Raw genomic sequence first — 10,156 nt, forward strand, 5'->3', positions numbered from 1 at the left:
TTATACAAAAAGTATGTGAGCAAAAAAGGAAACAGAAATCTCATTTGTCGTACGTGCATATTTAATTCCCCATCCGAGCGGGAATAGAACGTATTACTAGCTTTAGTTGCTGCCCAAGAGTACGCAATAAAATGCAACTGCCATAAAGAGCTCGGCAGTGGCAGACAAACACAATTTCGATGTTTGTGTACTTGAAATAGATTTTTAATAGTCCAACTGACATACACAAATAAACAGAGAGGAGGGAACTGCAACTCCATTTCAAAAGCATTGGAGTCCTGCTTTATGCCAGGCTTTTGTTTGGCAGTCGAAAGCATTTATGCGATTTTGTCGTCGGAGCAAAACACGAAGATACACCCCACACACATTTGCCACTGCAAATATAAGTTTATGAAAAATGTCATTTGTTTGGTCCACAGTTATGAACTATTTATGGAGACAGAGAAATGAACAGCAAATTTGCTGTTGTCGAAACAAATTAATGTTTAGCTACAAACAATTTTCCTTTGATTGTTGTCTCCCTTATTGTTGTTGATGATTGAGTGCAGTGCGTTTCAAAAGTTCACATATAATTATGTTTTTATTGTGAATTTTAAGCACACTCATTTATAAAACCATTTAATAAATTGTGGCTTACCAATTAAATGAAAAAGGTGGATCTAAGTTTTATATCTTCGATTTAAGGTATTATATTTGACACTTTTTACTTACAGAGCGGAGTATGCAGCCATGAAACGCACTGTAGTCGAGATTGATGCACTTCGAAATAACCCAAGTAATTTGCTGGCCCAATATCTTGTGGTCCTTTTGGCAATTTAACAGCCGAACAACGAGCTGGCGGTAATAAAGTGCCAAATAAATGCAATAAAGCTGTTGGTACAAGTCGTTTTAGAAATCGGAAGTGGGAGGAGGTTTTTCGGGAGTGCGGATGGTGCCATAAATGTTCTCTCTTCCGGCTTTTATTACAAAACACACTCAAAAACGGCAAATAAAAAATGCAAATAAATAAACGCTGCGAACTGTCGAACAATTGAAAAGTTCCCCACAATAGAGCTGGGACTTAAGTGCTTACCGAAGGAGCTGCAACGGAATAGTCCTTAAAGCGAGTTCAAGGATGTGGGTGGTTGGGTGGTTAAGTGGGTGGTTTCGGGTGCTTTTGGCACAACAGGATTACAGGCAAATTGCAAAACGTCTTTGCATGTCTTAAGCAAACACACACACACACAAGAACGTATATTGCCCAAGCCAACTAATTTTATTGCTCAACACAATCGTGCCTTGTTTATTGCCCGGCCACTAGCCCCCTCTCTTTCAAGCATTCGCTACCCCTCTCTTTCTTCACGAAGAGTTCCGGTTTCGAGTGCAAAAATTTTAACAAGAAAATTGTTTAAGTCCTCCGTCTTGAGTTTCCCGATTAAGGCCACTGGTGGCCAGGACTTTTAAAGCTGTCTGTTTACTTCACCTTCGACAATCAAAAGCAGTCGCTTAAATTTTTGTACAAATAGGTTGAAATCGATCCGCAGCTAAAAGTTACTAGTGAAAATTGGTATTATTTTTTACATTAAAATATCATGCACCAAAAGAGTTCAGGTTTCTTTGGTTATAATTCAAATAAATATGTTAATAAATATATTTAATAAAGAATATTTTGTAAGAAAAATTCAAAAAACACGAATTTTTACTTAGATGCGAATGCAGTACTATAATTTCATTTATGAGTGTGTTTAATTTGTATTATAAAATGTACTATAACTGCCAAATTTACGCCTAATTTTCAAAATGAAATGAAATTTCACACCCAAAATTACGCTAAATTTAGTTTGAGAAAAAAATAGCAAAAAAAAAAAATTAAAATTTTTTCAGTGCACAGTTTATACCGCCTCAATCTTAATCCTTAAAGTGTAATTTCCAATCGAGTAGGCAGCGTCAATTGAAATCAGAGCAGGCCACTCTCTAGCTGACTGACTTTTCAGAGCCTGTAAAATCGAGGAATTTCTAAGGCAGCTCAGTTGTGAGGTGTATCAGCCTAATCATGCCCAACATTTTCCGCAGCTTTTTATCGGATCGCTATAATGGCAAACAGGACCGCTTCTACGCACGTTATGACGGTAAGGCTTTTGTTTAACTTGAATTCATTGAATAAATCTCATATAAATGAACAGTTTTTTCTCAAGCCATACCAAATATGCCACCGATGCCCAGACCAAAAAGTAATAACATCAGAAGTACCACAAAAGTCGAGCCCAAAATCAATGCAAAGTTAACTTATCTTTATGGCAGTAGGGAACCCAGTAATGATTGGCGTCAGGGCGATGATATACCCATTGTGGTCAGAAGAGAAATGGAGGAGCGACTGGGCTTCCAACTGATGGCAATCCAACTAATTTCGGAGAGCAACTTGGTCAGTCATACCATTTGGGAACTGAAACTGCATGGAGAAAATATTGAGGCAATGCCGAAAACGAATGAGGGTGCCAGAGTTGGCATTATTACAGTCTTGGTTGAACCCTCAGAGAGTAATTGTGGCAAAAAGAATGAATCTCGGTCGAAATTAATTCGAAGAGTACCTTTTTTAGCTAACCTGCCTGAGCCTCCTAAGCTTTTGGTGAAACCAGCACCATTGCAGCCCAAAAAGCAGGCGGTGAAGAGACATTTCAAGCAATTGGGTGAGCAGTTTGAATGCAGCGAATGTGTCAAGAAATTCGATCACTCCTGGACGCTGATCGCCCACATAAGGACTCACACCGGCGAAAGGCCCTTTGTATGTCCCGAATGGAGTTGCCAGAAGTCTTTTGCCGATCGGTGGGTACCAATAGTCCTATAAAACATAAAAAAGGTCAAAAACTAAAATCGAATATAAAGAATTAAAGATGACATTTCTGAACATTCCTTTGTTTACAAATAATATAATTATAATATAAAAAAAAATGTATAACCAAATTTTTGATTTTGATTTGAAATACATTGACCAATAATGGAATCAACAATATTTTCAAGTTAAAAAATTTTAAAATTTAATTTATTAAAATGTATTTTTTGTCTAAATTATTGTTCTATATATTTTAGATCCAATCTACGATCCCATATGCGCACCATGGGCCACCACGAGTGGCAGCATCAGTGCGGACAGTGCGGCAAGTATTTCAATCAGATTGCCTACCTGAATCGCCATTCGATGGACGCCTGTCGCAAATATCTGATGTCCATTATGCATAAGAAGCACTAGATAAGTAACATATTCTGTTCCAAATAACTGTTATGTGTATTTTTTTAGTGTATCTTACATAAACAAATTAAATGGATGAAATACTTACATTTAAGTCTAAGAACAGAAACGTCCCAGCCAAAAAACTAATCTCAAATGTGCTACCCATCACAGCTACAGCTGCCATTCTCTAACGGTCGCATATCCACTTAACATTTCAAAGCATCGAGCCTCGGCCTCAAAACGCCAGTTGGCCCAAACGTATTGCCCAAGTTTCAAGTATCGCCGGCCAGACTTAACGCACACACACTCACACACACCCGATGCAATTGCGTTCAATGCAACTAAATTGGCTCATTAGCAAACAAAGTGCGTCAAGGCGCTGGGGATGAAGGTGGCTTTCAGGACGAGTGCCGCTTCTTTGGGCAGCCAAAACATTTTCCCGACGAGTGTCTCCGCCGCCTCGTCGATTGGCTCAATCCCCAAAAGTTCCAAGTGCAAAAGTACTTTGCTCGGCGACTAAATCAAACAATGCCAATGAAAGTGCACGGATAACTTATCTTTCAGATACTACCATTACATTGCGTAACATTTTTCCACATTTATTTGAATACTTTTAAACATGAACACTGTAAATTACGAATTAAAATAAATATTTGTATAGATGTTCAGTTCTTTAATAATAATTAAATTTTTTAATTTAATATTTAAATAAAGAAAGAAATGTTTTGTATAAAAAATGAAATGTTCAGTGCTTTTTATTAGAATTTTTATATTTTGCCAATAAAATATTTAAAAGAAAAAAATTTTCTGTTTGAAAAATCTAAATATTAAGTTCAAATTCTTTTTTCAATTTTAATTAAATTGATAATATAACTTTTTGGTGCTTGCGTAAAAATGTCCACCTAAATTTTAACCACACGTACACTTCTTCTAGACAATTAATGATCAGAATGGCATACATTTGGAGGGGCATTTATCTGTTTAAGGAGGCGACTTCGATTGCGGTTTACCCCGGCCGCAGTGTAAATCCCACATTTGGCGGCAGCAGCTGCACGGCCAAGTGCCACGGTCGCAATGCAAACAGTTCGATGCAATTCGAAGGAAGGACAACGGCTAATGCCTTAATTTATGGTCGCCAGATAAGCAGGAAATGATTTAGGGACCCCCCCCTTTTAATGTAAGACATATGTCCACTAAAACGCAATTACTTAAACGAAGCGCACAATGAACAAGGAGCGGCAAATGTATCGTTTTATTTAAATATTTGATGAGCTCGCGTCACCTAATAAAATTGTAAAACATGAGCATTTTATTGGGCAGCAGTCTTCCGAATTTTCTTTTTCGTCGCTCATTTTTTTCGCTTTTCCTCCGGACAACTTGGCTAAAATGAAAGGGGTGGGCGAGAAGTTGAACTAAGTGAATTTTTATGCGACCATGAACGCAAGTCGCGTGCTTTTTCACAAAAACGAAGAAAAGTTAAATGGACAGAATACCCTTAGAAAAACTACGATTATTTATTTAAAACGTTTTATATTTTACATACATACATTATCATATAAACTGTTTAAGAACTTAACATCTGCTTAAAGTAAATGATTATTAAAAATAAATTTAGTAGTATTAAATAAATCATAAAATGTAAATCTTATTATAAAGGCATTTTGTAATAACTAAACAAAATATATCAATTTTAATTTAGTGTGCAGCTAAACTAAAATATTTCCAAAACTTAAATACCCATTGCTACATTTCTAGGGTACAAAGATGAGCAGCAGCCACAGGATCCAAGGCATCCTTTGCCGTACGAACGTATTTTTAAACTAATTTTCCAACTGGGAGCATTTCGATGGCATTTAACGTGCCAGCCATCAAGGAGACGGCAGGACACTGCAGCATCCGAAGGAGCAGTCGAAGCTGGTCAGTTGAGCCGTAAATTATTTTAGCGTTTCAATTTGGCTAGAAGGGAGACAGCAGCATCAGCAGCAGCAGTCATTGGCTGAATGGGTCCCATAATAAAGAATATATATGCATGGCTATCTAACTATTGCTTAAAAGTTACCCAAAATGATGAGCAAATAAAGTTGACTAATTCAATTGGATTTGCATTTGGTTTTCACATTTTGGGGGAATAAGTTGCTGACTAATTTTTGTGTGAGTAAAATTTAAACGACAACTTTAGCATTGATATTGAAAACTTCAATTAAGAATAAAGTGAAATAGATATTTTATTTACTAAAGATTGAAAATGATGAATTTAAATAATTGTAACAAAATTATTTTCCGAATAATATTCCAAAAATATATAAAAACACTTAGAAAGCTAGAATAGTGTATATGACGGAGTAATATTGTTTTGTGGATTTCAAGATAATAGTATACAAGATTGCTACAATGTATACATTTTTTTTCAAGAGTATTCAAATCCATCAAGTAGTCTGCCTCAATATCTCCATGGAATTCGCTTGCTCGACGATATTTACGTTTGCATTTGTTGCTTTTATACACGGTAATTAATAAATGTTGATTTCCCTTATTATAAAAAAATCTTAATAACAAAATATAGGTAATCATTTATCCCAATTATCAACTAACATAACATAACTAATTACCATAAACTTAAGCTTTATAGAGTTCACTTTCAACTTTTGGCCGTTTTAATTCAATCAATTTAATTTTCCTTATTACCTGGGACAACTTCGTAGCCGTTAAGCGAATGAAAATGTCATTTATTAGCGCAACTCGACCTGCCACTGAGGGCCATCAAAACCGCCGTGCAGCTCTTAATTTTGCAGGTCGTGAAAGGAAACGTCAGCGAAGATGCATCGCCAAGTTTTTGGCTAAATTTATGACCCGTCGTAAGCAACCAACAACAACCGGAAACTCTTAACCAAACATACACCCACAGACATCACGTTCTTACCTTTAGCTGTACTTAAAGGTACTTCGAACTTCCCATGAACTCATCAAATATTTTATTACTGGGCCACGGGATATATAACACCCAACACTTTTTATGATAGCGCTTTAAAAGAAGACAAATATAAAAACTGGTATTGCAATACAGAATAAATTATTCATAACAGATTTTGAAAACAAAGGACTGAACTGACTGAAACTGAAATATATTTCTTGTTTAAAAAATATGTTTATATTTTACACTTACGAATTTGTTCCGCTTAAGATACAAAAGTACATATTAAATACACAAATTAATTAATAAAGCCGTCAGCCAATACATTATAAATATCTACCACATATTTTTTTTAACATTTTTTTATTAATATTTTTTTCTAATTCTTTATATAAATACTAATAATAAAACTTTTAGAATGATTCTGGTATGTCTCTCATTAATCTAAAGAATTAAAAATGTTGGACTTAAAACTTTTTTAGATATGATAATTAAGAAAAAACAGATCATTTGAACAAATATAAACAGTACATTATTATTACTTATTAATAAAGGATAAGAAAGCTTGCCCCGCCCCAGTTGCAAGATAAATGTCGCATTCTTGTACAGAAAAAAAATCCAAAATTTGTTTTCTTCTTTTTTTGGTGATAAACGTGTACTTATTATATATGTTTCTTTTATACTTACATTTTAGGATTGGTGTACTAATTTATTTACGATATTCCATTTCAAATTTGATTTCAATAAGCTACCTGAAAGACTGGGTCTTAGTTAACCGCTGATTTTCATTATGATTAGGCTATTTATATGTGTGCAGTGACTCACATTAAAGTAAATGCGCTTTGTCAATAGACCTCAACTCGTTCCTCAGAGATATCGTCAAGTGAAGGGAACCGGGCCTCCCGACCCCGCGATCTCCTACACTCGCGGACATTAAGATAACAGTAGTAAAAATATATGAAGACCATTGCTATAAACACCGGTCCGCAGATAAAATAGGACAAATGAATCTGGCTATCAGTCATAGTGTTGCACCTGAAATATAAATAAATGAAAATTCAAATATTTCACTTAAAGTCCAATACTCGATTTCCACTTTTGGCAGTTAGTTTAGGTCATTTATATACAATCATATCTACTTAAAGCACTGAATCAATGGCAAATAAATTAAATTCGTAAATTGTGTTTAAAAACAAAATTAAGTTCAATTAATTTTTAAACATATTTGCCATAAGTGTATGTCACAGCACGCTTGATAAACCCTTTAAAACAACTCACGAATTAATAAACTTTTAATAGTTGTCTGCGCTGTTCCGACTATGAGTCAATTTGGTGCTGGCGACTATGGAGCATCCGGGACTAATCGACAATCGGTTCAGAGGCAAGGGAACTACCCGATTTTCGATCCGAGCTCTTCGACGATCGCGAACACACTGATGACAGTGATAGCAAAAGCACACCAGTGCCAACGAAATCATAATTGCAAAGGGTATCAGCAGGAAGAGATTGATTTCCAAGTAGCTTAGGAATTTTAAAATCGGTTTCCAATCCATAACGCAAACGACGCTCAATGAACGGGAGGAGAATCAAAACTAAATAGCAAGAAAACACAAAATTAATTTCGCCCTCAAATGGCGATTTTTTTATCTCATTTACACTTAGAAAAAAAACATAAAAGAAAGTTTTGCATATTGTAAAAATTGTTTTAAATATATAAAAACATTTTAACATTAAAAATGAATATTTTTATATATTAGTCAATGTACTTCTAACACTATCAAAGTATATAATTTCTCTCTCCCAGTTTTCTAAAAAACAGTAAAAACTATTTAGAAAAAAAAAAATTAATTTTTGTTGTATTAATAATATTAATATAAACCTTTAAGTTTCTAGAATATTTATGTGTATTATGTATGTATTGTTGGTCACCCACATGCTCGAGTTCGTGGATAAGCACGAGCTGGAATGAATCATGTAAGGGCGCTAAATAATTTCCCATCGTATTATTGTTTTCTTCGTCTCAGTCCGCTGATGACGATACCAGGGGACTCCAGAATCTGGGGACTAACCTCGACTATTGCAAACAAAATCGCTAGACAAACATGTACAACTCCAAGTGAAACGCGCCGTCCAGACGCAGCTCAATTCAAACTTTGAAATTGTGCGTTGTTGTTGACTGCAACTGCTCCTGACATTTGATGCTTTATGATGGCGTAAAAACCAAAAAACATACAGCACAAAAATAGATATATGCCGAATCACAACAGCACCTCGTGCGCTCCATTTTATGCTTCTCCAGACTGATGAGCAAAGTTTGGTTTTAATTTAAAATTTCGCCGCAAAAGTAGTTGCGTGTGCATTTTTTGGGGTCTTTTTGCTAAGGACCGACAACTGATAAAATTTAAAGAAGCACCGAGAATAAGTTACATTTCATTAATAATATTATTTTCACCGGATTAAAAAAGGGACAAGTCAAAAAATATATTTGTGCACCAAAGGCCAATTTCTTTTCTAATATAGATTTTTCTCTTTTAATTTTTGCAAAAAAACTAATGAATGAATAGGAAGGCAGCAAGTTGTTCGTTTTTTAGTGGAAAAAAATAACTTAAAGGTGCCGCAAAATATTTCGTACAACACCAACCAAATTGAAATTTTTTCGAAAGATAAAAAAAATAAACAAGATGCAGTTCATGCATTGAAAATCCTTTTGTATTGCTTAAAATTCTTTCGATGAAATAAAATTGTTTTTTGCCAACTATGTTCGGAGTTCAAAAATAATCATGGGAGATGGGGACTATACGGTGGGAGTAAGTTTGAAAGCGCAACAACAACTCACTCGCACACCCGGAAAACACACAGAACGCACACAGAATGGATATTTCTCATTCAATTTCGCAGGTGTTTGACTCCATGTCGGACGGAGGTGTGCTTGAATCGAAGGAGTGGGAAAGCCTTTGTCGATTTGAGGCGTACGTGGTTTGGTTTGGTTCGTTTCGTTTCGGTTGCCATTTAAGCGGATTTTCAAATGCATCCGAAATGTGCCAATGTACCAGGTACTTTGTGGACCGAAGCTTATACCATAGGACACTCGCAAGGAATTTGATAATAGTAGTTGTTATCCACCGAAATTGAATAGTACACATATATTAGGCGTAATGGTTCAAAGCAGCTCACTTTAATATGCCCGTATTACATTTTATAAAGTAAGAGTAGTGTAATATCTCAACTTAAAGATTTTGAAATTACCATAAGTTGTTATCTCTAAGTATTACTGTCCTATTATTAATTTTCAACGATTTAAAGCGTTTGTAACAAATGAAAGTAATTAAAAATCTGAATTCAAATGTGGTTATATTTTTCAGGTATTCACTATCCGATTTAAATAAAGTCTTGTAATATTTAAGCTGTGTAATTTGAGGCCCGCATTTAATGTTAGAACCGATATTTGTTTGCTTTTTGCTGAATACTTCAACCATCTAACCCCAACACATACACCAATTTTTCACCACAACTCCGTTTAATCGTATGTGAACATGTTGCATACTTTGTGGCTGCAGCTGCTGTTTGTTTGCCTTTTGCTTTCAGCATTTTATGATACTCGCGATAATGATGGTTGGCCACAGACACATTACCCCCAGCCACCCACCAAACCTCCCCCTTATTTACACCTTGCTCCTGTAATTAGATGCGCAAGTTAAGTTCGGGCGTGTGAAATTAATTAAAACTTTCGCTGGTTAAAGTTTGGACCGAAAGGCAAGTAACCATCAACTTGAGCCCTCATATTGAGCGTGCCAGGCAAAGAGTTTGGGAATCCCCGACAAATTGCCGCAAGACAATGTCGGGCCACAAAGTCAAGTGCAAAAGTGGCAAGTACATAAGTTGCCAGTTGAAAGTTGCTGATTGTAACTTACAGCATAAATCAGAAATAGTTTAGCCCGTCTGGCCCCCATTTCGTCTATTTGTCTGTCGATTGTCTATCATCGAAGGCCATCAGCAGACAAGCGTCGAGTTCGGTTTCAACATCCCACTTACCAGTA

At 35.6% G+C, this 10,156-nt stretch overlaps 3 protein-coding genes across 8 annotated transcripts; 1 reads left to right on the forward strand and 2 right to left on the reverse strand.

Moving 5' to 3' along the window:
* The first annotated feature begins 1,997 nt into the window (after nucleotides 1–1,997).
* LOC108136680 (zinc finger protein 761) lies at nucleotides 1,998–3,253 on the forward strand. 3 transcript variants are annotated; one of them, XM_041709412.1, is made up of 4 exons: nucleotides 1,998–2,108; nucleotides 2,163–2,516; nucleotides 2,577–2,802; nucleotides 3,067–3,253. In XM_041709412.1, exons 1-4 carry the CDS (start codon nucleotides 2,033–2,035, stop codon nucleotides 3,224–3,226), a joined length of 816 nt encoding a protein of 271 aa, XP_041565346.1. In that variant the 5' UTR covers nucleotides 1,998–2,032; the 3' UTR covers nucleotides 3,227–3,253. The 3 variants fall into 3 exon arrangements, with proteins under 3 accessions (XP_041565346.1, XP_017113491.1, XP_041565345.1); XM_017258002.2 differs by having other exon boundaries at nucleotides 2,163–2,802; XM_041709411.1 differs by having other exon boundaries at nucleotides 2,175–2,802.
* A 1,554-nt stretch (nucleotides 3,254–4,807) lies between these two features.
* Nucleotides 4,808–7,144, reverse strand: LOC108136727. Of its 4 annotated transcripts, none has more exons than XM_041709610.1 (2): nucleotides 6,945–7,144; nucleotides 4,808–6,867 (listed from the first exon to the last, which is right to left on the reverse strand). In XM_041709610.1, exon 1 carries the CDS (start codon nucleotides 7,142–7,144, stop codon nucleotides 6,965–6,967), a length of 180 nt encoding a protein of 59 aa, XP_041565544.1. In that variant the 3' UTR covers nucleotides 4,808–6,867; nucleotides 6,945–6,964. The 4 variants fall into 4 exon arrangements, with proteins under 4 accessions (XP_041565544.1, XP_041565543.1, XP_017113541.1 ...); XM_041709609.1 differs by having other exon boundaries at nucleotides 4,808–6,885; XM_017258052.2 differs by having other exon boundaries at nucleotides 4,809–6,871.
* A 267-nt stretch (nucleotides 7,145–7,411) lies between these two features.
* On the reverse strand, nucleotides 7,412–7,693 carry LOC108136726 (hemotin). Its single transcript, XM_017258051.2, has one exon. It carries the CDS (start codon nucleotides 7,670–7,672, stop codon nucleotides 7,412–7,414), a length of 261 nt encoding a protein of 86 aa, XP_017113540.1. The 5' UTR covers nucleotides 7,673–7,693.
* Nucleotides 7,694–10,156: the final 2,463 nt, after the last annotated feature.

This window comes from Drosophila elegans, unplaced genomic scaffold, assembly GCF_018152505.1.
Source record: "Drosophila elegans isolate 14027-0461.03 unplaced genomic scaffold, ASM1815250v1 contig_476, whole genome shotgun sequence".
Taxonomy (NCBI): domain Eukaryota; kingdom Metazoa; phylum Arthropoda; class Insecta; order Diptera; family Drosophilidae; genus Drosophila; species Drosophila elegans.

Excerpts from the sequence above, each read along its gene's own strand:
- LOC108136727 (XM_041709610.1), bottom strand. The coding sequence starts at position 7,144 with ATGACTGATAGCCAGATTCATTTGTCCTATTTTATCTGCGGACCGGTG.
- LOC108136726 (XM_017258051.2), bottom strand. The coding sequence starts at position 7,672 with ATGGATTGGAAACCGATTTTAAAATTCCTAAGCTACTTGGAAATCAAT.
- LOC108136680 (XM_017258002.2), top strand. The coding sequence starts at position 2,033 with ATGCCCAACATTTTCCGCAGCTTTTTATCGGATCGCTATAATGGCAAA. Across the intron at positions 2,109-2,162 it reads CTTCTACGCACGTTATGACG|TTTTTTCTCAAGCCATACCA; the intron begins GTAAGGCTTTTG and ends ATAAATGAACAG. Across the intron at positions 2,803-3,066 it reads CAGAAGTCTTTTGCCGATCG|ATCCAATCTACGATCCCATA; the intron begins GTGGGTACCAAT and ends TATATATTTTAG.